General features: G+C 40.1%; 2 protein-coding genes across 6 annotated transcripts in view; one reads left to right on the forward strand and one right to left on the reverse strand.

Moving 5' to 3' along the window:
* The window catches only part of tet1 (tet methylcytosine dioxygenase 1), a 37848-nt gene extending 18745 nt beyond the window's left edge, over positions 1 to 19103 (reverse strand). Inside the window, exons 1-3 of one of the 2 annotated variants that reach the window (XM_072677871.1) lie at positions 18937 to 19103; positions 15823 to 15947; positions 13485 to 15049 (exon numbers count right to left, since the gene is read on the reverse strand). In XM_072677871.1, the coding sequence (XP_072533972.1) occupies positions 13485 to 14885 (1401 nt within the window). In that variant the 5' untranslated portion in view covers positions 14886 to 15049; positions 15823 to 15947; positions 18937 to 19103. The remainder of the gene's footprint in view (positions 1 to 13484; positions 15050 to 15822; positions 15948 to 18936) is intronic. The other variant, XM_072677872.1, reaches the window with a different exon arrangement.
* slc25a16 (solute carrier family 25 member 16) lies at positions 171 to 27807 on the forward strand. Of its 4 annotated transcripts, none has more exons than XM_072677874.1 (11): positions 19175 to 19250; positions 19379 to 19602; positions 21518 to 21662; positions 22383 to 22475; positions 22668 to 22801; positions 22913 to 22976; positions 23098 to 23219; positions 23775 to 23841; positions 23981 to 24143; positions 24591 to 24659; positions 25570 to 27807. In XM_072677874.1, the coding sequence occupies exons 3-11, from the start codon at positions 21563 to 21565 to the stop codon at positions 25724 to 25726; spliced, it is 969 nt and encodes a 322-aa protein (XP_072533975.1). In that variant the 5' UTR covers positions 19175 to 19250; positions 19379 to 19602; positions 21518 to 21562; the 3' UTR covers positions 25727 to 27807. The 4 variants fall into 4 exon arrangements, with proteins under 4 accessions (XP_072533979.1, XP_072533976.1, XP_072533975.1 ...); XM_072677877.1 differs by having other exon boundaries at positions 19379 to 19487; XM_072677878.1 differs by lacking the exons at positions 19175 to 19250; positions 19379 to 19602 and adding an exon at positions 171 to 329.

Genomic DNA, 27807 nt, shown 5'->3' on the forward strand with positions numbered 1-27807 from the left:
AATTTCATTTAAACTGTGATCTCAATGGTACATTTTGCCGAAGCTTTCTTCAGCCCCAGTAGTCGGGTTCTTTGAGCGCATGTCTGCCACCCCCAGCTTCCCCGATGTGCAGCTATTGTTGGTCTGCGTTGTGCGATGACGACTCTGGCGACTGGGAGAATTGAGTCTTGGGTCGTGTAGTGAGTCAGCAGCCTTGAGACAGGAACCTTCATCACGCTGCAGCTGCCAAATAATAGAGCGCGTGAGATCCTCTTTGAGATAGGAAGAAGAAGAAAGAGTGGACCTGGTGGGGTAACACCTGATCACTGCAAATCCACTTGAAAACTGACGTGAGTAACATGAATACATTTCCGAGTAAAAGACCTTTTACGTGATACTGCATGAGCCCAAGTGTGTGGCACAGCATGCCTCTTTCTCACTAAAATGAACCCTTGTGTTTTGTAAACTAGCATGGGGAGGTTTATAATAATCTCAGGTCCTAAAATCATGTGACACATCTCACTTTTAATAAGGAAATGTTTTTAAAGCAAAAGTATTTTTGCAGTTTTTAACAGTGGTTAAATGTTTCTCTGTTCTGCACACTTTTAGTAGAGTCTGTTGCCTTTTTAACTTGGTCTGACACCAGTTTTACAGTTTGTATTAAACTGAGGATTTGGGCACATGCCAGAGTTTACAATCATGAAAATCAGAACCTTGGCTGAAAACACAGGTAAATCCCACCAGAAATTGTAGATTTTTTTTCAAAAAACATTCCCAATAAAAATATTTGTGGTGGTTACAAAAAGGTGACGTCATTCAGAAATAATAATTTCTTACCTGTTAATCTCACCTCAATAAAACAAACAAACGAGAAATCATAAAAGTGCAGATTCTGATCTTTCAAGCATTGTCATGTATCTAGGGTTGTGCAACATGGCAGAAATATAACTCATAATAAAAGGTCAATATTCTACAGTATTCTTGTATTTTATATTTTTCATTGAGATCCACTTATTCAGCCTTACGTTCCTATAATTAATTTTTACATTACATTTTTACAGCCTCTCTTTATCCCCTAGAATTAAACAGGCTGATCTGTTATTGTGTCGTTAAGATGGATATAAGATAAACGAGCTCTGTTCTAGATGGCTCCTCTGCATTGTGCCTAATTTTGAACATGTTAAGAGCTAAAACACTCTTGAGAATTGCAGTTTGAGTGGGTGGGGCTATACTGAGTTGGTTCTCATGACATCAGAGAGCTTAATATTTACACATTGCTTTAAATGTCTGTATGTAGAAAATTCAGTTATCCATGATAGGAGCTAGGGCTGGGAGCTATGGTAAAATACTATATCACAATATTTATCACGATACATGTAATCACAGACTAAACACATCAGGAGCAACAGATTTTTTAAACTACTATTCGGATACTCTCCCATACTGAGTAGAGTGATTTTTATTGAACAAGTACTGATGACATCTACAATGTCCTAGGAAAATCATTAATAAACAAAATATATAATGATACTGATATTATATTGTATATATATATATATATTGCCAACATACATGCTAAGTGTTTCCGCTACATATATTTTGCAGCCATGGCACGCCACTACAAATTTACTTCCAATGCTGCAGAGGTTTATGAAATGTCATGAAATTGCAATTGTAAAACACTGCAGGGGATACAGGGAGTAGAGGCAGTTTTCGCATCGCTATGCACCCGACAAGATGGGAGAAATAAAGACAGGGAAAGGAGAGAAGAGAGAAAGGTATATTAAACTAGCTAATGTTAAGTAAGAGAGGTTTTACAGAACAAAGAACATTCATTTGCAACGTAGCGCAAAGCCTATCAGACACCAGACATGCTGCACCACATCCCAAATTCTAATTCAAAACCATTATTTGCAATGGAGGCGCAGGCACCATGCTTCGACAGACGCTTCATGACATTTTTCAGTTCCTCAATGTGCCAAACAGCATTTTAACCATACCCATTTCAATTAAATCACTATCAGGACCACAGAAAGCCACAGTAGATCACATATGACTTTAAAGCAGCATTATGGAGAATAGGTATGCTTGGCTCATGGGCTCCCACTACAGGTGGAGAGTGTAATTCACTGCAGTGAAGACAAAATGCATTTAAAGACTCTTCTTCCCTGTGGCACATGTGCATTTTACATGCTGAAAGACACAGAACAGGCAGTGAAAGTGAAATAAGCATGTGGACTGTTGCAGTAGCATAATATTACAGGATTTTACACAAATTACTCTCCTTTTACACAAACTATACAACTCTCACAAATTGTTCTCCTGTTTTCCTACCCTCTTTATCAAAGTTACATTGTAAAGTTGCTGGCATGCAAAGCCTGGTGCTCTTAATATGTCTCTTAATATAAGTTGGCCAGACTTTGTTAGTCAGAGGCAGTAAAAGCACTGATTACACTCAATTCAAGGTGTGGGCAAACTGAGCATCCAGGCCACTGCATTATGATCCAGCAACCAACAGATTGTAGGAGTGATAGACAAGCACCACATCAGGTGGCTGGAGAGGCTCCTCAAACCCATCCCTCAACACCATTCACTTAAACTCACCTACCCAAAACATTCGGGAGGTAGTTGGGTGGATAATGGGTGGAAAGTTCCGCCTGGTTCTTATGATACATGTAGGAATAAATGGTGACAAACTTGGAAAAGCATGACTAAATGCCTGGACCAGAGTCCCACACACTGAATGAGCCCCCAGGCAGTAAGAACGAGAGTCTGAAGGCGAGACCTTTCCTCTTTTTTAAACAGGACGAATGGACCCCTGAAACAAAGCATTAGCTGGATGAATATGATTAATTTAATATGCTGAAGTGCCTTCTAATACACAGAAAGGTGTGTGAGTCAGAGCCTGAACTTTGGAAAGAAAGAAAAGCAAATTACAGTCACAAAAAATTGGAAAAACTGGAGCTATAAAGCATAGCTATGGAGGCTTACGGCCACCAGTTAGCATTAGGTAATTCATCAGGCTGAATGTGTAGTGTCTAAGTAACTGTTAAGACAAATGAGTGATTTAAGCATGCAGTTTGCAACATGCTATCAGGTGGGGCATGGGTCTCCATTACATGCTAGCTACATTAGCATCAAAGCTCCAGTGCAAATCATGTCTTGGTTGGTTAACCACTTCTGAAATAAGAACATATGAATTTGCACAAGGATACTGCCCTATCACTTTTGGAGGAAACTCACCCCAACCCTTCCCCCAATGTTCTGTGAGTTGAAGGGGATGTGCGGAGTGACCCGGAGTGACTCAGATCTAACCAAAAGCCAATCACTGATTACTTTAACAGCACTACAGAAACCACAAAGTTACCAAAGCACGTTCAGACTAGGCTAAATTAAAACACCAATTTTTCCACACAACAATTCAGAAGAACCCAAAATGAAATCCATTTCCTTCTTAAAGCAATACTATTGGAAATGGGCATTTCTTGCACCTGGGCATTGGGCATTTCTTGCACCTGGGCTCCCCAACAGTCTAAAGGATCTCTGAAGGACACGTTTTTCTGGACAAGCTGAGAGATACAGAACGGTCATAAGTGAAAGAGGCATATGGACCGACGTTGTACAATAATATTACCAGATTCTATATAAATATGACTATGAATATGATATGGTTACGCAGCATTAAGCAGTTCTTGCAAGTGTTTTCCTGCCCCCTGTCCAAATTTATTTAGAGCATTTAGCAGCGTGCCGAGCGACACTGTTCTCCCTATTGCAAGTCAGTGGTGCATCACAATGACTTTGGTGATATAGGTAAAATAATACATATTGATGCTTTAAAGAAAGAAATTGGTAAAAATAAAAATCAAATAAACATGATTTATTATTTACTCCAGATGTAGTTGTTTACATGTTTGACTTTCAATGTGTTTTTGGGTTAAAAAGGTGCTATAAAAAGGTGCTGTCACCAATCTCATCTGCAAAAATACCTGCCCAAAACCTTTTATTTTACATGTATTTAATATATAAATATAAACATCACACTTTGTATTAATATTTCACTTTCAAACCAGGATGGACCGCAACATACACATATTGTGGTGCGGTAACAGTGGTTCCAGTTACTTAAAATGGTCTCCCATCTACTCAGCGAAGTTCAGCGAAGAGTCTGTATTTGTTTTAGAGACTAAGGAAAGTCATATCTTGTTTTCTGTCTGTGTAAAACAAATGAAGATGTGTTCTGAGCGGCATGAGAGACATTTTTGGTCATGTATTTGAGGGAAGGAGATTGGTGACAGTGTTATCAAAGTTATCAAAGCCTAGCATCTTCTGTTTTAAATTTCCCATACCAAACATTTCTTGGCTGACCGACTGCATCTGGGATGATAAATCAAGTTCATTAGGTTTTTCACCGGACAGCTCCTTTAAAGAAGGCTGTATTTAGATTGTAGCCTAAAACTGAATGAAATAATCTGAATAAAACTGATACATTTTATACAAAGATAACCTCAGACAGAGAACTGGTATAGCTGCTTAGTTCATTTTGTCACAGAAAGCACTGTCATTTCTAATCTTTCTCCTTGACCCATATTTGAAGTCCCCCATTACAAAATTCTCAGTGGAATAATTAGTAATGCACAAAACCAACCCAGAGTCACACTGCTTTGTACATTTGAGTATTTTTCCTTCTCTAACACATTCCCTTCGACTCAGAAAGAGTACAGTTTAGCAGAAGCGGGTGTGTAAGAGAAAGGGAAACTATGAGCGAATTATGAGAAGCCAGTTTCAGTTTCCTTCAGCAACAAGATTAAAATCCAAAAGCTGAGCTACTGTTACAGCTTTTGTAATCATTAACAAATTTAGAACATATATAGCAAAAGCCTCGTATTCTGACAGAAATTGCAAAAAGCTGCATACTATATCGTTTCTTCACCAAGACTGCAATATTAGCCTTCATGGCATAACTATAAAAAACTAGCCTTCATAGCACTATTAAAAAACTATACATACATATATACAGGCTGACCACTTCATTAGAGCTATTGTGCCTGATCCGCTCATATCTGCGCAACACACATTAATGCACGACCACCATTTCAGTGTCGCTGACATGCTGAGAATGACCCACCACCCAAATAATCCCTGACAGGACTACAAAGTGCTCCTTTATGGTAAATGGAGCTGATATTATGGGCAATACAATTGTTAGCTGTGTGTATTTCTTCCTGTGGCTTGTTTAAGAGTTTGAGGACTTTGAGCATGAAGCTGATGCTGATCCAAGGGAATTCTACCCATCTATTTCTGTCTATTTCAATTTCTGCATAATTCAACAGTTTGGATTCATGCAAAGTCACCCAGAGTGTTTTTTGAAATAAAAACACTGGCCCACTGTAGAGAAACTTCCAGACTCGACTTGACTTTAAAAACCTTTTTTTTAATAAAGCAACAAATTGGTAACTATTTAAAGCTCTCTGTGATGCAGATTTCAGAGTCATTAAACAGCGCTAGGCATCGGATTCCTTTCACTATTCCTAAAACCACTGAATAATTCAAACAGCAATAAGAATCGCTCAGTAGCTGTATAGTAGTTTTTAAGCATCAGTATTAATACTCAAGCTCACTGGAAAAGAAGAAGTGGTATTGAACCCATTACCTCTTACTACTTCCTTAACCATTTCATAACTAATGTCTCACCAACAATACATTCAGAGCTGCTGACTGAAGAAATGTATCTGTTCAGCTGGCTGAACGCACTTGGGACCAGGATCGGAGGCAGATGTATCGCCTCGCCAAAAAGCTGCCTATGTTATGGTATTCATTTTAGCACATCCTCAGACCACAGCATTAGGTTTCAGATGTCACACAACAGCTTTTAGTCTTGGGATAAACACTGTCACGTTGCAGCTCTCTGGGCATCAGATGACAGGCCATCAGATGAAATGGCCTCTCTGAAACTTCATAGTTTCATAACTAAGTTAAAAATGCTAATATACTACAGTCACTTTTACATGTCAAGCAATGCCAATCAACTATCACAGGATGAAAGGGTTAGAGCTAAGAATCTCACTAAATCATTCAGCCCTAATGTGCAAGAATGGACAGATTCACAGAGCAGTGGCTCATTTAACATGATGTGGCGTGTGTGGCTAGCTTGCGAGTAGAGAGGCGTTGGTAGGCAGTGTGGAGAGTATGAGATGCTATCATACTGGTGGCAGTGAGTGCAGCTGAGGCACTCACAATGTCTCTGACATTTCACGATTCCCACGAATCCTTTCTGCTGTCTCAGTCTCCTACTAGCCAGGCCTACTCTTTCTCTCTCTCTCTTTCTCCCTCTCTCTCTCTCTCTCTCTCTCACACACACACAGCCTGAAAACCCACACACCACTTACAGCACATTCCTACACTCTCTCCATTTTCTGGATTCCTCAGGAAAAGCATGTTTCACTCTAAACGTCTGTTTCGTCTTTTGTACGCAGGACAAAAAGAAGCTGCTACAATTACAATAAGAGCTACACTGACAGTACTGAACACAGTCGTCTCCAAATGCCGTTAGGTGTGTTTGGCTTTGGGGTCTTTTCTGTGCGGCATGACAGTGTTGAGTGTCAGGCATTTCCCAGAGCTGTAGTGACCATGGCTGGGATGTGGGCGGAGGGTCGCACAAGCTTATTTTGTTCAAGACTTCCTTCCATGCCTGAGCAACAGCAAAACTACAGAGAGTTGAATGAGTTCACCAGCACTGTGTGTGTATGTTTACATTCAGTGCGTGTTTGTGTTTACTGGATTGTCTGTGATCCAGGCTTCTTGTATGTTCGACACACTAGGAGACAAGAACTTGAGAAGAATCTGAAGACCTGTAAAGAGACAAGTCTGTTGAAATTATTCTTTCTGTTATGTTCTTAGAGGATTTTAAGCAAGATATCACGCATCACCCTTAAACTATGGTCTGAACTTTAGTATTCTGCAGTCAAACAGCCCTTTGCTGTTTAAATAGGCTGTTCATAGCAACATTAAGAGATAAAATACACAAAGCTCTTTAATAGCAGGCAGAAATCAAACCTTCAAGACTAGCATAGAAACAGATCAGCCATAACATTAGAACCACTGACAGGTGAATTGCTGATTAAAGAAAGGTGAAAACACTGATTATCTTCATATACAGTGGAATCTGTGGCAAAAGGTAGGATATATTAGGCAGCAAGTAAACATTCACTTCTTGAAGGTAAAAAAAAAGCCAAGCAAAAATGGCCAAGCATATGAATGTGAGCCACTTGTATGACAAGAACCAAACTGTGATGGCTAGCCGACTGGGTCAGAACATATCCAAAACATCAGGCAGGTCTTGTGGGGTTTTCTGGTATGCAGTGGACACTACCTACCAAAAGTGGTCCAAGAAAGGACAATCGATGAAGCGACGACAGGGTCACGGGCCTCTATGGCTCACTGATGCGATCCATGGAGGCCCCACCTCAAAACTTACAGGACTTTTAGGAATCTGCTGCTAACGTCTTGGTGCCAGGTACCACAGGCCACCTTCAAAAGTCTCAAAAGGTCATATCTGTTATGGCAGCACAAGAGGGAACTACTCAATATTAGGCCGGATGTGCTAACGTTATGGCTGATCGGTGTGGAAACACAGCTGAGCTCATTGAAGATAGACCTGAAAGTGCACTAGATGTCTGGACATTTAGAGAGGTTTGGAAATTCAAACTGTGTAAAATGTTTGGACAAATATTTATATAATATATAATTCTACTTTTCTTTTTTTTTGGGCACTACTGGCCCAGAAACTTAATGAAAGAGTCACTGTGAAACTGCCACACCCAAGGCAATTAAATGACATTAGAAACATTATTTGAATGTCTGTTATAAACGTGTAAAATGTCCATATTAATGGGTCTACATAATGTGAATGCATACTATCGCTACCTTTCTGCTTACAATACTTTAAATTTCAGGGGAGCACAAAAACGGCTAACAAAGGTTTATAAAAACTTAGTAACACATGAACATATGCCACTCATATGTAGCAATATTTACGGTTATTAAATAAAGATAAATATGTGATGTAATTTATAGGGGAAGCCTTTTTTTCATACTCCAGGCTAACAGCCCAAGCAACTTGTAATGACACTCTCATCTTTTTTACATCCATCAAACACATTGAGGCCTGAGATGGAGGACACATGCTCTAGTATCAGATGTCAAGGTGACAGAGGGTGAAACCATGGAAACCATGAAAGCTCAGTCCAGATAATCAAATAGTGCCAGAAATGAAGACCAAACAGACAGGATGTAAGAATGAGGATCACACATCTCAAATAAAATAATGCTGCAAATGAAAGCTCACTAATAAAACAAATAATGTCTAAAATTGCATTTAAATGAATTATCTTTAAATGTATATTGATGACACAGGCTCCTGAGTGATGCAGCATTGGCCCTATCATCAGGAGATTGCCAGTGATGCCACAGCCATCCATGGCAAATAAGGAGCATATTTGACCAAGTTCTCTCAGGGAGGGACACACACACACACTCAGCATGACGCTAGCCAGTGCAGGCTTCTGTTAGGTGATACAAGTAGCTAAACACTCTTCTCCAAGCACGGTCAACTGTCCAATGATGCTGCATTAGAGGCAGTCCGAAAAGGTGCAGTTGGCTGGCTTTATGAGATTTTGAGGAAGTACATTGCTAGCACTGTTAGTGACAGCTAGTAGGTGGTAAATGGCTAAATTGGGGAGAAACCTGGTGAAAAAGCACAACCAAGAGATCTGTGAAGTGCATATAAAGGTCACTAGCTACTTTTATCAAAGAACTTGTATAGCTACTTATCATCTACAGTTGCTCTTCATCAAAAAAACATGGTTGACCATGATTTCAAGATCATGACAGGACGACTTTGTCACCCCAACCATATACAAGCATCACTCCAGGACCTCATTACATCATACAAGACACAGCATACATAATGGTCTGCTGGGAAACACGGAAGATGTTGTTTTTGGCCAAGAAGAAAATAAAGAGATTGGAACCGAGTCAAGAGCAATTCTCTTGACCAGGGTTTGGGACCAAAAAAGCTTCTTCTTCACTTTTGTGAAGTCTCTAAAAGCCCTCCAAGCCATAAACAGTCACATTTTCCTGTCAATACAACTGTACTACCTTTAGGAACTAGCAGATGATACTTCAGAAAACTCACACTCACTCCAATTCCAGTGGCCTGACACAAGTCATCCTGTGTTTGAGGTACTTTTTGGCTTTAGTCTCTAGGTCATCACATTCTGCCGTGTGTGACCCAGGAGTGCTGTCAAGAGCGACCAAAACCAAACTTGATTGAGCTATCAGCCTTCTTGCCCTTCATCTTGCTCTGATTTTCATTCTTCATCCTACACAGCAAAGCAAAACAAGGCTCTGCCACATTTACAATGCAAACTGCAGTAGCTCCGTCTCCATGGCACACTGAATAAAGTCATAGGAAAGTGTTTTGCACTTCCTCTATACTCCCTACTGCTGGACTGGCAAAGAATTTTCCTGCCATTACCTGAAAAGCCTTATAATGAGCAACAGAGGCCACATAATCATAGACCTCTGGTGCAATAAAAAATAAATAAATGGTAAAATCAAATTTGACCATGAGCAGAGGTACAGTTTTCTTTAGCCACCTGGAGGCAAGAAAACACAAGTTTAAGGAACGCACACAGGAGAAAACAAGACACACTGCTGTCACTGATGTGTACACTACAAAAATAGTAGAAGGCAGGTTATAACAGGTACTGAATTACAGCTATTCTAAGTACGCAGGTCATTTTAGCTCAGGAGTTCAGTGGAGCTGTCTCAGTAAACAGATGATTATAAGAACGGTAGGCTATTTTACAAAAAACAGAAAACACACACACACTCACAGGCATAAGGCACTGTATCATCATGAGCTGAGTAATCATTCCTCCACGTGCAGTTCGTTTACATCACTAAAGACCACGCATCGTCACTTAAAGGGCTAACATGCAATCTGCAGTTCAACTTTTTTACACGTGGTCTGGACAATATCTGTTCTTAGAGCCGATCCCCAGCCTGTTTGGCAACATGAGTGGCTTATGTCTGTCAATCGAGGTTCAGCAAACCTTCGTCCTGGCATTGTAAGTGTGGAGACAAGCTGATCCTGATCACCCTGCCTGCTTAGTCACTACAAAAACCCCACACCCTTCTGTTACCTACGCCTATGAACATCCCACAGCTGCATCAAAAAAGTCTCTATGATGAATGCAGGTGAGTAGGTAGACTTGTGCAGCTATCCTCTCAGGATGTATGATTTCATACCCTATTTCTAGTATCTCCCACTCTCTTTCGCTCTCTCTCTCTCTCTCTCGCTCTCTCTTACACACACAAAGTAGCTTCATTTCATTAAATACTAAGAGTTTTAATAAAAAAAAAAACTAAAGTAGAAATCAAAGCTCTCTTGTCTTCATTCTTTCATGGAGACCACTGTCAACTATCAAAGCAAGGACACACAGTGTCACTCATGCGAAGCACCAACAGCTATTTTACAGAACCTTCTGCCTGCTAAACATGAGTGATTGTGTGAGAGAGTGAGTGAGTGAGTAAGAGAGTGAGTGATTGAATGATTGAGAGAGTGAGTGATCGAGTGAGTGAGTGATTATGTGAGAAAGAGAGTAAGTGATTGAATGATTGAGAGAGTGAGTGATCGAGTGAGTGAGTGATTGTGTGAGAAAGAGAGTAAGTGATTGAATGATTGAGAGAGTGAGTGATCGAGTGAGTGAGTGATTGTGTGAGAAAGAGAGTAAGTGATTGAATGATTGAGAGAGTGAGTGATTGAGTGAGTGAGTGAGTGAGTGAGTGAGTGAGTGAGTTCCATACCAGGTTCATGAGATACTTTGCCACTACTAGGCATCTGACTGCACCCTTCCATATTGAGCAGGGAGGGGGAGCGGCATATGTTAATGACAGGGCTTTTTCTGAAACTGCTTGAAACGTGGGGTTGCAAGTTCCAAGGCTTTTGGGGTTTAAATCAAACAGCATCTTAACCTCAGGATCAAAATAAAAAGTAACTTTAAAATAAATATTAAATACAGTTCACCAATAATGCATATACTTGCTGCACCCATGTGCTTGCGAGCATCATGCAGCTATCCTACGACCAGCAGCTGTTTTTATTTGCTCAGATTTATTCTGGCATCAGTAAAAGAGGGAACAATTTCCTCCGGCCACTTTTTATCTGGGACAGCCAAAATGTTTTGGTGAACCATGGATCAGTTTAGGCTATAATGATGACGCACATGCACGGCACTCACTGCAACTGACCAAAGCTGGCATTCTGACTGTCAGAAATCAGGTCTGAATGCTTCCTGCAGATAGGATAGGTGCATTTGTAAGCCCATTGAAAGTCTAGATTTAGATTGTAGATTAGTTTTATAATAAAATACATTTTGAGGCATCTTTTTGAAAAGCTAAAAGCACTAGTACAGTTAGACTGAGCTCAACTTACCATGTACCATACCGTGAATTATTTTTATATTGACTATACGATGTAACAGAATATCATTAAGATACTTTAAATTTTAAGCAAATGGGTGATTGAAAACTTTTGGTACTATAAAGAACCATATTGGCAATAAAGATGTGTAAGTTATTGTGAAAAACCAAGTTAATAAAGAACATTTACATCAAGTAAAGGTTCTTTAGTATTTCTATTACCAACATGTCTCTTTGTAAAAGCAAAAGTGGTTCTTATAGGGCATCACGCAAAGATCTATTTAAAGTACCTTTATTTTTAAGAGCGTAATAGCTAGATATTTCATTTTTATGAGATTACTTGAGTACTGTTGTAATGTCAGTGCCGTAAGACCATAAAATGTTAAGTGAAAACAAGTGCAAAAGTTGTGGTATTAAGAGTGCAGCCACAGACACCTGTAGTTAAAAACAGCCACAGCCATTTTATTAAGTCAGCATCTAATATTTCAACAGACAGATCTTCTTTAAGCAGGGAGAAGTTAAATAAGGGGGCATTACACACTGACACATCTGTGTTTACAGAAAGAAATTTTGTGTTGCAGTATGAAAGTGTATACTACCTCTCTACCTCTACTAACTCCAACCCTGCCATTCCTAAATTTTACACCATCCATGACAAGAGTGACTTTTTAAAGTCAGACTGCATAAATGTGACAGATGTGAGTGCTGACCTACATTTTAGGCACCAATGATGTGTTTCCAGACCTCTATATCTAGTGTAATCTTGTCCTGATCCGTCTCCCTCTCTCTTTTTTTAGAAGGCACAGACACACTAATACAAAGACGGCCTCGGACGCTTACGCTCAGAAACTAGCTTATGTATTAACTCACACAGGTGGTGAAGCATTTTCCCATTTGCCTTGTGGCAAGTTTGACACACACTGCATGATGTGACACGCTCTGAATAGAATTATAGCACCGCGTTCAGCTCAGGAGAAAAACTGCACGCTATGGCTTTCTCCCAAGACTTAGGAGGGGCGGAGGCGCCGCTCCACTGAAGGTTAAGCACATGCAAGACTTTCATTCACGCAAACACACACTCAAACCACATGCTGAACTGACAGCAACTCATGTGATTGGGTTTTCCCATTCAGCTCACAGCAATGGTAACAGTCGCATAAAACCGAGAATGCAGCAGCGTGCATTCTCAAGCAGCATCGCCACAATAAAAGTGCTCAGCACTCCATTACAGGCCCATGTGTTTCCCATCCCACAGTCGTTAATAAGAGCCATCCTCTGTTTCTCACATTAAAAGCTCTCTGTCCTTCTTGTTCTTCTTCACAGCTCTTTTACTACTTCTCTGCAAAACCAGATGGTCACTGTGTACTACAATACTCTGGTCATCAAGTTTGGGGACACTTAGCTTAGAAAGGTGCTTTTAATAAAAATTTTAATTAAAAAAATGTTCTGTGCATATAGTGCAAAAAATTAAAGAACATATACATATACATATAACAGTAAAATAGTACACATGTAACAGTCTAACAAAAAAAACAGCATAAGTGTTACTTTGTTACTACTGTTACAATATATGTGTATGTATACACTGTATATATATGTATATACACAGCAGCATCAGTGTTACACTATTACTATTATATATATAGTAGTAACAGTAGTAACAATGTAACACTTGTGTGCTGTTGTGTGTATATACATATATGTGTATGTGTATGTGTGTGATCATTGTCATGTTGTGATGACACAGTTACTAATACACTGTTACATTTTACATATTGTTTTTTTTATAAAATGTATTTGCTTTATAGAGTGAAAATTGAAAAACTGCTACTTTTTATCTAAAACCATTTTTAAATAGTAAAAGCTCCAACTTAACAGATAACGTATGCGTTATCGGACAGTCGTGTACTCTTTACTATGAGTAAACTATGACACAAGTAACTAAAGGCAAGCAGCACAGTTTCAGTTTCACTAGCAGTGAGGAACAGAAACGACAGCTAAAGTGCAGTCAGGTGGCCTACCTCTCCAGTTGTGATTAGCGAGGGCCTTTTCTTCAGCTCCACACATTTCCTGAGCTTACAGATCTGATGACCAGTCTTTCGGTTCAGGCAGCAGCTGCACTGCCCGCAGTTGATCTTGAGGAGGCAAGGTCCGCAGGCTCCGCATCTACTCCTTTTCTTTCTCTCGTTTCTTTCCTGAGCTCGCAGTAAGCGCTGTCTAATGTCTGCCTCCAGCAGCGGAGAAGCACCGGCAGCCCTGTGCTCTAGAGCCAGCTCGAAACTCCCTGCTTCTGACTCGGTATCAAATGAAAACTGGGTGCTGTCTGTACTGCTGGACACTTTGCTGTCAAGCCATGCTACTGTTTGAGGCCCACAGTCTAGACTGGGCAGAAAGCCACTATAAGCGCTTGTGCTCAACGAGAGGAGAGATAGTGCACCTTCGTTTTTGCTTGAAAACTCATCATTGTCATCCTCATCTTTGGTCTTCTCGTGTTCTGTGCTGTCAGGCTCTCTGCACTCAACCTGGTTAGGATCTGTGGGTTCCTGAAGTGCTGGTGATTCTTTGGGAATTTCGCAAATGGGAGATGCCACATCTGGTTGAAAAGAGTCTTCTAGAGTGCTTAGAGAAGCCACATCAGAACACTGTAGGAGAGAAGGCTCTGCTGGGCCTGAGGTATCAATTTTACCAACAGAGTCCACTTCAGCGACTAGGTCATGCACTTTCACAAATGCATCATCTGACTCATCAGTTGTGCTTGGTTGTTCAGTGTCATCAATGAGTGTAGGGCTGTTTTCACTTTGTACTGTTTCTGCAGTGACCGCAGCCACGGCCTCCTCGGCCACAGCAGTCTCGTGAACAAGTGGTTTTCCGTGCGCCTCCTCCGCTGTTTCGTCAGAGCGTACGTCAATGGTTTGAGCTTCTCCATTGGTAACAAGTGCCTTCTTTTGCTGGTCATCGCTATCAGGGTCACTGTGTTCTGTAGTTTTGGGATTATTCTGTTCCCTAGCCTGCTGACCTCTCCCTCTGCTCGTGGGTGCCCTCCTGGGAGGCTTCACTTCCTGTGGGCCACTCTGGGACAACGGACTGCCTAGGAAAGACCTCCTTCTGCTTCTGAGGTCTGTAGCCGGGCCTGTGTGCCTGGGTCGGAGAGATCCTATTGAATAAGATGTGTTCTTGGCTCTGCTTGCTCTTCCTTGGGATACCCCTTTGGCAGACCTGCTGACAACACTTGCCTGGACCCTCTTGGTGGCTTGGTTCTTGGCTGTGGACTTGCTGCTCTTCGCTTGTCTTGCACGCGTTGTTGGACCCTTGTGCTTGCTTGAATTTACTGCTGGCTTTTTATCAGTGGACGGCTTCAACTTCCTAACGTTTCGCTTGGCTGGGGGATGCACCTTCCTTTGTGGTTTGGGAGTATGAGGCATAGCTAAGCTTGACAAGAGTGAGGGGGTTGAGAGAGAGGTCAGCAGGCATGGGAAACAGCTGGAATACGCTAAAAAAGTGGCATGCGAGCTTATTATTGTTTTAGCACCAAATCCAGGTATCCCAAGTTAGCATTTCATCTGGGGCTTCTACAGCAGGGGCATGCCTGTGAAAAAATAAACATATCATGATCAAGTCTACATCATTGCCTCTGGATATATGGCCTGGGGCGTTGATTCAGTGAAAATGCAGCTGTTGTTGGGCTACCATTAGTAACAATGTAGTTGGGTAGATAATGCCATAATGCATTAGTGACAGTGTAAGTCACTAACAGCCAGCCCGACTAACAGCATGTTAGTCATGTTAAATGGCTACATGTGTAGTACTGTCACAGTAATAACATTATTAACCCAGCGATGCGACCCAACCTAGAGACTTTATGGCTGAAAGGAAAGGCTACAGTGAACACAACCGCTTATCATCAGTGTTGCTTTAAACAGCACGCCCTTGCGTGGCGAAATTCACTGACCATGAGCAGACTGTTACAGCTGCATCTACTGAAGCAGCTATTCGGGTAAAGCCCAGGAGTAGTTCCCAACACCTCAACAGAGCTGACAAGTGCTTAACTTAGCTGTTAGCTAAAGTCGTAGCTAGCTAGTCTAGTTCCAACTTGGCTAAATTAGCTTCAGCTAGCTTAGCCAGCCTGCTTCAAGTTTCCTCGCTGCTGCTGCTGCTGCTGCTGTTGGTTTTTATCCGTTATCGTCGCTGCAAGCTTACAGCCGCGTTTGGCAACTGCCCTTATTCCCGTTTTAGGGGCTTAAAGCGACACTGTAGACAACTGCAGCGAAGAAGGATGCGAATGAGCTCGTTAAACATGCTTGTGTATCGGTGTGTTACACTAGCGGAACACTTTTAAGCGAGTTCAAATACTTTACATACCGGAGACAGTTGTACTGCCTGGGCTGCTAATAATACTCTACTCCTGTGAGAGACGCTTGATCCTCCTGCATTTTCCTCGGGCGAATTCGGCAAGTTGGTCGAGCCACCATAAGTTCAGCAGTGTGCTGGAACAGCGGAGAGACACGCAGTCTTAATAATGTAACTAACGCTCAATAACACTGGCATGTTGCCCCAGAGTAAACCAGCATATTAGACCGTAGATCCAGGCACCGCAGCCCGTCTCCCAAACACGACCTCCCCACTCACAGCGGCTATTTAATGGACGTCCGCGGGGTGTCAGGAAAACGTGGAGTGGATCACACCCTGACTATCCACCACTCAGTTAGTAGTAGTTTAGAGCCATTGTCTGTTGTTATAATAATAATAATAATAATAATAATAATAATAATAATATAGTAATTGACGTCATAACTGTATTTATTATTTTTTAGAAAATATATATATTTTTATTTTTTTATAATTGGATCTATTCACCAAAAAAGTCATCAATAATTATTACAATATTAATTATTCATTTTAAATAGCAAAACTACACTTACATCCGACACCATGTTTTTGAGTCATTAATTAACACACTTATCCAGTGAGATAATGCCAGATGCCATTGTACTTTTTTGTATCTTGTGATGGCACATAAAATACTGATGTATGTCATTAGTAGAAACCGAATAATCCAGAGGCAGTTGTGGCCTAATGGTTAAAGCAGTGCGCTTGTTACCATGCTCTGGGCACTGAGGTGGTTGCCCACTGCTCTGGGCACTGAGGTGGTTGCCCACTGCTCTGGGTGGGTTAAATGCGGAGGGTGAATTCTGTTGCACTGCAGTGCAGTGACCATTAAAAACAAACACATAGTCTGACTCTAAAAAGAGTCTCCCTTGGCTCACCCCAAAACCATTTGTTTTAAATCATCACCGAACTTTTATTGAGGTGATTTGGCTCTGGTTGTTTGTCTCAAAGACAAATCATCTGTAAACCATCACTACCTTCATGAATTTACAGGCCTGTGTCAACGCAGCAATGTTTATTAACACACAATAATGAATCTGATCTCTGGATGATCCTTGTTTCTTATTATCTGAGAAGTGATGGGTTGATTCTTTCAACAGTCTATTGTGTTCATTATGTGATGCATATAGTGTATGTTAAAAAAGAATATATATAATGTGAGGGATGGTTAACACTATGATTGACTATATGTAGTATTTTTAATTAATAATGGTTAATAAACTCTTAATAGAGTATCAGTAACACATCAACAGCATATCAGTGAAGTAGCAGTAGTGAAGGTAAATGTCTTAAAGATGATGATGTATTGCCGACATTAAGTAGATTAAGAATAAGTACTGTTGGTATGTTACAACAAGTAGACTTAATAGGTTACTACTATTAACCCTTTAAAAAGCCTATGGCCCACCGGCCAAAACTGTTATTACAAGCTTCTATTGCCAGAGAATAGCCCCATCAGTTTGTACAGAAGTCCCTGTAATTAATGAATATGTATTTATTAAGCAAGACCTAATCTTAACCTGGTCTTAATCCTAACCTAAACTTCAACCCAAAACCTAATACAAACCATCATCCTGGCCTTAATCCTAACCCTAATCTCAACCCAAAACTTAATCCTAACCCTAACATTATCACAAAACCTAATCCTAACCATCACCCTGGCCCTAACCCTATCCCTAACGTTAGCACAAAAACGAATCCTTACCCTATCCTCAACCCACAATTTAATTCTGGCTCCTTAACTTCAACCTACTCCAGTAAAGCTCCAGTTCCAGACTGCCGTCTGCAACAAGTCTATAACAGCCTGCTGAGGATGTTGCGATGGTGTGTATTAGACCTGATAGATGACCAGTGAACCTAGAATCTACAGATCTGAACTTGCATCATTTGATCCGCATCACTCATATGTTGTTAATATGTTACTGAGAGTCTTATGAGTGTTCATTTCATTTTCAAAGGACTCCAAATAAAGTGTCACCCAATGTAAAGTTTTTTTAGAAGTCTTTCAAATTCTCACAACTCATTTTGATTCAGAATGATGGTAATACTTTATTGGAATAGGCCACTTTAAATGCTTTGTATATGTTTACCTTGCCTTTAAGGCAAGTCAAGTCAAGGGCCTTTTATTGTCAATTCAACTGTGTAGTACAGTGAAATTATGTACCTTCAGAATCATGATGTAACATTGAGCAACACAACACTACACAAGGCTGCATGAAGTGCAAAGACGTTTGCAAACAAATGTGCAGTTGTACAAATGTGAAACATGAAGCCAGAACAATACAATTATGCATACAATAATACAAATTCAACATATATGATAATTGTGAAAAACAGTGGGCACAATAAACAGACACAGCACAGTCAGCTTATTGCACATATGAACACAGCAAATTGAAAAAAATGAATTGTGAATTAAATCTCTATTAAATTCATCTCAATGATTTCTAACCATGTGTTGCATTGTATGGTACCTTCTGTAAAAAAAAAATCATTGTAAATGTATGTTTGTAAATAATTGTATTTCAAGACTTAATTGCTCAGACACTATAAAAACAGTGTGTTTGTATCATAAGTGACGTCTGTCTGTTTCACATGTTTGCATTGACAAGTGTGATAGTCTAGATAACAAATGATACGGACACATTCCCATTCCAGCTGACCTGTACATTCACTGAACTGAACTGGAGCTCAGCTTAAGGCCTAAGGGCAGCTCTAAAAAAGGACAATTTTGCAGGAGCCTTTTCTGGACTTTATGGAATAGTAGGCCCTAAATGGAATAGTCCATCACCTGCAATTTTGTGTTTTCCCTGTACCTGAGCTGTATCTTTATGATAATAAAATACTGGCTTGTCATAACTGTAAAAAACATGGCCGAGCAGAGCAGAGCATGTGGACAATAGGACTGGAAGTCCTAGATAACAGTCAGCTATTATTTCAATGTACCTTATGTTAAACGACATAAAGACATTACAGAATCTATATATTGTTATCTACTAAACAGAAAAGCAGAACTAATACGGCAAAATAAAACAAATAAAAAATGGTATAATGTACAAAGTGGTGACCTTTTTTCAGGGTCATTACCTTTAGTGATGTGTAACTCACACCGTTCAATTTCTGACACAATTAACCCTTTCTTACTTCATATTGTTCAACTAAAAGCTGATTTAATGACTTACACATATATACTACACACAAAACATGTAAAATATGAACAGATATAAATAAGGCATAATACGTCCTGCGTGCTCCTTTTTTCACCCTCCTGACAGCCACGCTCTCCAATGACGTGATAAGCAGGCGACAGGAAAAGTAGCCATGAAGGGCACTACGGATGGCAGTGTGCTGAAATGAGCACACACGTGTAGAGTCCAGCGCTAAAGTCCTCGACTGCCCGTGTGAGTAAACCCTCTTCATACATATGGTGTAGGACTTGTCAACAGAGTGCGCAGTTAGACTGCATCATGCTGGTCTACCGGCTATGTTTGTTAGCTTCCTTGCTAATCGCCGCACTTTACTTAGGCAGGCGGGGTTCAGTCAGACCTGCGAACATTAGCACTGCGCTCATCATCAAATCATAGTGGGCCGGAAATGCTGCTGCTATCGACAGCGAAGATGGGAGAGTCGCTGCAAAGGTTAAGTGACATTACTGATCTCTTATGCCTGTGGTGTTTTCTCCACTACCCGGAACCCCCCGAGGGCTACTAGTCGCCCCAGCCTCCCTCGGATGACAGTTGACCTTGTTGTCGGGTAGGACTGCTGCTGCTTTCCGTGTTTTTGTAGGATTTCTGCTGACCGGTGAAACTAGTATTTGGTTGCGGAACATGCAACCGTTTCTAACAGTGTTTATATAGCTAGCTGCACCTGATCTTTACTGAGTAAGAGACATAGCGCTATAGATTCCTGCCTTTTAGGCTAGCTAGTTAAATCAGGTGCTATTGCACTGCTAATGACTTACTAGTAAACTAGTGAGCAGCTGTTTAATCTCTCACAACAAGGTTCCTTTTCTGTCACTTTTACTTACTGAGCACTTTATTATGGCCTCTTTACTGGTATTTATGAGTATAACTAATTCTGTGTTGGGACACTGTTGGCTCTCAAAATAGCCTACCAGTTTTTTGTGGGGTTTCACAAGGTGTTGGAAATATCCCCTTGAGATTCTGGCTCATGTTGACATGATGGCATTACACAATATCTGCAGTTTTTTTAGTAGCACTTTCTTGCTGAACAGTTTCTGGTTTACTTCATCCTGAAGGTGTTTCACTGAGTTTGGATCCGGTGACCGGCAAGGCCACTGAAAAACAATGTTCAAACCCGTATTGCATTATTTCTGCTCAAAGTGTGCCAGTAAAATAAAAAAATAAAACAAGACAACAACAACAACAACAACAACACACTATTACACCACCTCCACCTGCCTGGACTGATGACACAAGGCAGGTTGGGTTCATAGATTCATGCTGTTGGCGCTCAATGCTGAACATCATCACACGTGTGCTTCAGCAGAAATTGAGATTCATCAGAACTGGCTATGTTGTACCAGTGTTCAGCTGTCTGTCTTTTGTGAGGCTGCGCCCACTGCAGCCCCAGCTTTCTGTTTAAAACTGACTGAAGCGGAACCCGACATGGTCTTCTGCTGTTGTAGCCCAACTGCTGCAACTTCGTACCGCAGTTGTAGAGTTACTGTAGTCTTTCTGTCAGATCAGACCAGTCTGGCCATTCTCTGTCGACCCATCTCATCAACAAGACGTTTCCATTTGCAAAACTGACGCTCACTGGCTGTTTTATCTTTATTGCACCATTCTGGGTAACCTCTAGAGACTGTTGTGCTGAAAGCCCCAAGAGATCAGCAGTTCTAGCCCCAACTATCATGCTATGCTTAAAACCACTGAGATCACATTATTCCTATTCTGGCGGTTGATGTAAACATTACCTGAGGCATTGCACTGCTACCACATGATTGTCTGATTAGCTTCCCAATAAAGTGCTTGGTGAGTGGAGTGTCTGTCTGACGCAACATGCGATCTTGTCTCCCCCTTTTTTTTGCAAGCATATCTACACACCCTTAATAATTAATTCATTAAGCTACTTTCAGCTTAACACTTATACTGGTGTTAAGTTACACACACACACACACAGCTTGTATAAACTCCATAGCATAGTACTGCTGATACAACAAGATGCTCTGGAGCAGCTGCACATGAGCCAAAGGTCTCCAGATGACCCCGGAGGACTGGAACTGCATTCTTTTAATTTTGGAACTTAATCCAATGCCTGAGGGATGCGTTAGTTTGGGTTCCAGAACTAATCATTCGGCTTAGTACCGGACAGCACCAATACTTTTGTGGCTGAATGCAACAAATCTTCACAGCAGTATTTCAACATAGAATGTAAAGTCTTGATAAACATCCTGTAATTCAGATGAAACATTTAATAAGGAGGTCTTTGGTCACAAAGTTCAAGGTCTGGAAGGTCTTCTTGATTTTATTTTATTTTTTTTATTATTTTTTTAAAGCCATCAGTTAAGGTGTTAAAGTAAGTCAATGTCCTAGCACTGAATAACTAAAGTAAACATTAAAGGAACTGCTGTTTGTTGACCACCCCCCCTCTCTTTCTTTGCCTGGTGTTGTATGAAAGTTGTTTTACTGTAGTTTCAATGTTTCAGGGTGCTTTGAAGACATGGCGGATACGGTGTCCTGATACAGTCAGCATGGCAGTAGAGGCGTCCGTGTCCTCAGCTGGCCAGCCTCAAGTTGCAGGGCCTGCTCAGAGAGACTACTACTACTGGCTGCGGTCGTTTGTAGCAGGAGGTGAAGTTTGTCACATTAACCTCTTGACGAGTGTTGTGGGAACCCTTTGAATGTGTGTGAAAGCAAGTTTGGGAAGTTAGGAAAAGTTTCCTTTCTTGGTCAGTGTGCAGTGCAGTTCTGGGAGATCAGTTTGCTCATCATTTTGCATGCACTTTGCATGAGCTGAGTGAGTGTCAGTGTAAATGCGTATACATGTAGTAATAGGTTAATACAAATGGTAATAGCATAAAGCAATCTCTGTTTTTTTATATATATTTATTTTCACATGGAGACTTTCTTGGTGATTTATTATTTTTTAATTTCCAGGGTATTTCTGTTTTATAAAATGAGCTTCAGACTGTGATATGTGTCTCGCTTCTTATTAAAAAGTACAGTTCACTTTAGTGATACTTAATCTATCATGCCTGACTTAAATAATGAAAGCTTTCAGGAGCATCTGAATATTGGAATCAGGTGTGCTGGATCTATGGTTGATCCCCTGGACCAGGATCGTGTGCCTCCGGATTAGGGGTAGCCAAGCCAAGGTTGTGGGTTAAATAGGACTTTACATTTTATTTGTTTGTGCTTTGTGACATGAGTTAGATACAGCTATAACCTCCATATGAACACTACAGAAGGCTGATGTCCTTTTTGTTTTGATTCATGACTGGGATCTTGATGCAGTGGTCTGAAAAGCTCAGCCATGATTCAGATGACATGTGTGGCTTTTTGTTTGTATAGGTGTAGCAGGATGCTGTGCCAAAACCACCATTGCCCCTCTGGACAGAGTGAAAATTCTACTTCAAGCTCACAATCCTCATTATAAACACTTAGGTAAGCCAAACCACATTTTTCTGCTTAAAACAACAGTTCTTAAATGGTTCTTTATGAATCCGTTTGGCACTAAGAGTGTGAAGCTAGAAGAAAATAACTTTGTTAGATCACACTTTTTAATGTTGAGTGTATTTTCTTAAAGCATGTAAGAAAATCTTATACCAAACCCAACTCTGTCTGCACTCTTTGTAGGTGTTCTTGCTACACTCAAGGCAGTGCCAAAAAAAGAGGGCTTCCTTGGCTTGTACAAAGGGAATGGGGCAATGATGGTCAGAATATTCCCATATGGAGCCATTCAGTTTATGGCCTTTGACAACTACAAGAAAGTGTGTCAAATTATTATTATTATTATTTGCATATGGAATATTGCATATATTTACTACACTAGTAAACATTACTACACTGCAGAGTGAACACTGTTTCATTTGTTTCTTTAGTTCCTTAGTACACAGCTTGGCATATCCGGTCACATTCATCGGCTTATGGCTGGATCTATGGCAGGTATGTAATCTTCATCTGCTTAAATAGATTAGTGTATTATTTTAATTGTTTTTGTTGTGTATGACTGGTTTTTCTTTCATGCTGTGGGAGTTTATTTTATGTGCCTACATTTCTTCCACAGGAATGACTGCAGTCATTTGCACGTATCCTCTTGATGTTATCCGCGCTCGCCTGGCATTTCAGGTGACAGGGGAACATCGCTACACCGGCATAGGAAACGCCTTCCAGACCATCTACTTGAAGGTATAATGGATAGGGTTGTCAAATATTATTGATTAAAGGAATATTATTAATATTGTTCTAAAATAAAAATCTTGTCAGTGTTTGTAGAGCACAACAAAAAGCATCATACAAATTACAGATTATATTTTTAATTATAGTGAGCCTGTTAATAAAATCTAGTATACAGTAGCTGCATAAACTGCATAGTAACAAGCAGCTGACTGGCCCATTACACCATTTCTTTTATATTCTTTAACTTTTTAGCATTATTATTTTTCTTCTGTTCAATCATTAAATAGTTAGATTACACTCATTGGTTTTCATAGCTCTATATCTAGCTATATATATATAAAAACCAAATTGTAATAAAAAAATTTGCAGAGCATCTCGTATCTTTACTAGTATGCAGTGGTCAATACCTACTAAAAGTGGTCCAAGAAAACAAAAACGGTGAATTGTCACAAAGGTCATGGGCACCTAAGAAATGACAAGGCTGATTGGTGCAATTCATTGATTCTCCACCTCATATGTACAGTATATGTATGTATAACACCTAGTTATGTTTTCTCTTTAAAGGAGGGTGGCATCCCTGGATTCTACAGAGGTCTAACTCCTACCATCATTGGCATGGCGCCCTATGCAGGTGAAACTTGTTCATTTGTTTGGACACTTTAGATAGTGTCATATTTTTCCATTAATACAAGTTACTGCAGCTGCACATGTAAGGCTACTGACCTGTTCTTGGATAGAAAAAGTAAATCATCGTTCTTTACCTTCTCCAGGATTTTCTTTCTTCACGTTTGGAACGCTGAAGAGTCTGGGGCTGGCTCACTTTCCTGAAATCTTGGGCAAACCATCTCTGGACAACCCTGATGTCTTGGTTCTGAAGACTCATGTCAACCTGCTGTGTGGAGGAGTTGCTGGGGCCATTGCTCAAACTATATCGTAAGTTAGGGTTGACTTATTTAACTAACTAACTGCATCAAAACGTTTACAAGGCCATTGTTTTAAGCATATTATAGTAAGTTCCTGGAGACCTGTAGAAACTGAAAAATGCCTTAAAATAATGGATTATACAACCGGTAAAGTGAAAGGTTATCTGCAGGCCTCTAGTACTGACACTCCGGAGCTAGATATAATGTAGTAAAGAGGTCAGTTGTTTTCAAACCCTCTTTAAATGACATCGTGTAATGCGGTTGATCTATGTACAAGTTGTGAGTCCTAAACTCTTTAAACTCGAGTTCTGAACATGCTTGTGTTTTCAATCATTATCGTTAAATACCATGCTCTGCCTGCTGTGGCGGTTGTATGTTAAAAATGTAAGAACTGCATATGAAGTGTTATTGCTACAGTTGAATTCTTTCTCTTGTTTCTCTGCCTTCCTTGAAATAGATATCCTCTAGATGTTGCCCGGAGGAGAATGCAGTTAGGAGCAGTGCTCCCTGACTCCGACAAATGTCTGTAAGTGTCATTATGATTTTAAGTAGGTCAATACACATTGATACACATAATACACGCCCTGTTTGGAGATTACTGTTCATCCTGTGTTCATCAAATGTACCATCAAACAAGGTGTCTTTTTTTTTTGTTTTGTTTTTGTTTTTTCTTTTCAACAATTTTCTTAATGTAGAGTTTTTGATTCTATATTCTCACAATATTTTGACCAAAAGAATGAGTGTATTTATGTTGTATAATAACCTAAAAAGACTATAGCTGGAATGCAGGAGGAGTGTACCGCATGAGATACCTATACTGGAGCGGGTTGTTGGTGGAAGATGGGTGTTTGCAAGTTTTGGTGTTCAAAAAGTGCAGCTTAATTAGATATCGGAGCTTATTCTTTATATTACATTTTCACATCTTCAGAACGCATATCTTTTGCATTGTAATATCACAATTTTTCAGCACATCGTAACACTTTGATTGGGCTGCAAGTTTTCTCACCAGGAGAATCATTACGCCATTTTGACCTGTGCATTTTGAAGAGGCACCAGCTGGCAGGATAATGCTTTATGGTATTCCTGTGTGAGCTTACTGATATGATAATGTTTAATTACTTCAGTGTTTGACATAATCTCACTAATATTAATGCTGACTACATAAAACCTGTCAAAACAAATCGACACAACAACAATGAATGATCTTTGGCCGCTAATAACGCCACATATGTCACTCTCCTGTTCACACAGCTTGTTTCTTCCAAATATTTATACCTCCTGCCCAAGCAATGACTGAGAAGCAATTGTCTGTCAATGTGATGTGTATATGTGTACACATGTCTATGATTTTTGGACAGTGTAGTACTTTTATTGGTGACTTGGGTGTCAGGATTCTGAAATAGTCTGAAATACTGTGTTTTTTCTTTTCTGAGCAGAAGCCTGACGAAGACCCTTAAGCATGTGTACAGCCAGTACGGTGTTAAAAAAGGACTGTACCGTGGACTATCCCTTAACTACATCCGCTGCGTGCCGTCCCAGGCTGTCGCCTTCACCACATATGAGTTTATGAAGCAATTCCTGCGCTTGAACTAGAGCAGCAGCCGTTGGGGATCCTTACTTCTACAGCAAGAACAAGTCTTCATACAGCTAATGGAAACCTCACAGCAGGACTGCATGCAATGACCATCTCTTGTGCTCTGTCTCCAATTCATTAGTCTGCCCAGAACGCCCCCTGGCCGACCTGTGGCTTAGGGCAGCGCCTCAGCAAATCACTGCGAAGTGGAGTGTTTGGAGGGAAATGCCCCGTAATGCTCATATTTGGAAACAATCATATTAGAACTGAAAGCTTGCACTGAACAATCCGCCTTAACCAATCAGAGAGGTTCTGCACTCCCTCATGTCTTGTGTGTGAAAAAGTGACGCACAATAGGTCTGTCCTTTGACTTCGCTTTCCGTCTAACCTTGATTCTATGTCAGAGCTTGAATAGAATGTCTGTAAAGTGCTTTTGTCAATGTTGAGGTAAAATGTCTTTACGCAGAAATGATTCAAGACCCCCCCCGCACACACACACACACACACACACACACACACACACACACACACACTAATTACACACACAGTACTAATATGATTCTGCAACACAAGTATGTCTGTTTGCTCACGTATGAGATCCCTCCTGACTCGGATGCCTTGTGATCTTCTGCTGACGTGTGGTAGATTGTTCTCACTTCATGTCATCATGTCCTTCTTCTTTCAGATCTTTCTGAACAGCCTGCGCACTAAGAAATGACGTGCTTGCCTCTAAAATAGAAAAAAACGATGTCTTGTGCAAATCTTAATTTACTGATACGAATAGATAGAAACAGATAGAATATATTTAATTAAGAATTAAGACTGATTGCCTTGCCATGTTTATGTTTGTGTTGATTAGTTTATAGCAGTGGTTTTGTCTTTATTCTGCTGTTCATTGCAAAAACAGTTTTTGCATCTTAACAGCAGAACAGAACATAGAAATGTATTTCTGTTTAGAATCAGTTTAACACTGACACTTTTATGTTGAGTTTTTTTTTTTTTTTTTTTTTTTAAGCGCTGCACCTTTAAACCCCTTTTTTATTTCTTGTGTATGATTTAGTTTGATGTTTTTTATCTTCCTGGCCACTTGGTGGCAGTCTTGAGGTGGAAACAGCAAGATATGACTGAAATGCTTTGCTTTTAAATCCCATGTTCTTTATGCACTATACGCACATCTTTGCCAAGAGTTGCTGCTGTCTTTAACATGGCATGTGTTTCTGTTTCCTCCTGGATAAATGGACAAAGGAAATGTTTACTCCTGTAGATTTGTCACGTAGCGGTGATAAGAGACACGGCTCACGGACCTGGGAGAGATTGTTCAATCATTCATGATATGCTCACTACTATAACCTGTTTGATAAAATGCCATTGAATCAAATCACCACAGTGAGGGGGTCATCAAAAGTTCGGTATGTTGGGTTTTGGTGAATAAGGGAAATGTACAGTACCAGTCAAAGGTTCAGACACACCTGGTTAAAATGAGTGCTGATCATCATCTTTAAAGCAGTTGATCCAAATGCAAGGGTGACCATATTTCTGAACTGAAAGAAGATGATTTGACTATGTTGGCTATGAATGCTATTAATCGGTTCATTATGTACATTAACATAGTGTAACAAAAATATGGTCGCCCTAGCATTTGGATCAACTGCTGATGATTGGCACACATTTAACCAGATGTGACCTGTCTGATGTTGCAGTTTTACTGAAAGGTTTAGCATTATTATTTATGTGATCGACAGCGTATTTGATTTGTGTATAAATACAGAATGAAACTTAATAGTACGAATTCATTTCTTTGTTATTGAACTACTGGTCAATTAACAATGCAATTTTTTAAATCATAATTTGATGTTTGTACAGTGCTTACACAAATTAAATGTATTTTTTTATTTGTGTAAAACATGGCCTGCTATGGCCTCTGTTTATTTGACTTACTTCAAACCGCAGTTCAAAGCTAGCGGCTGAAGTAGCCACAGATCACTTATTTCAAGAAGTCATTTTGATTTAGGTTTGAGAGTAAATGGTGAAAAATTGTTTTTGCAGCAAATAAACTGTGGAGTTATAGTTGTGAGGAAAAGTGGGTGAACTCTTAAAATTA

The sequence above is a fragment of the Salminus brasiliensis genome, chromosome 4, assembly GCF_030463535.1.
Source record: "Salminus brasiliensis chromosome 4, fSalBra1.hap2, whole genome shotgun sequence".
NCBI classification, from domain to species: domain Eukaryota; kingdom Metazoa; phylum Chordata; class Actinopteri; order Characiformes; family Bryconidae; genus Salminus; species Salminus brasiliensis.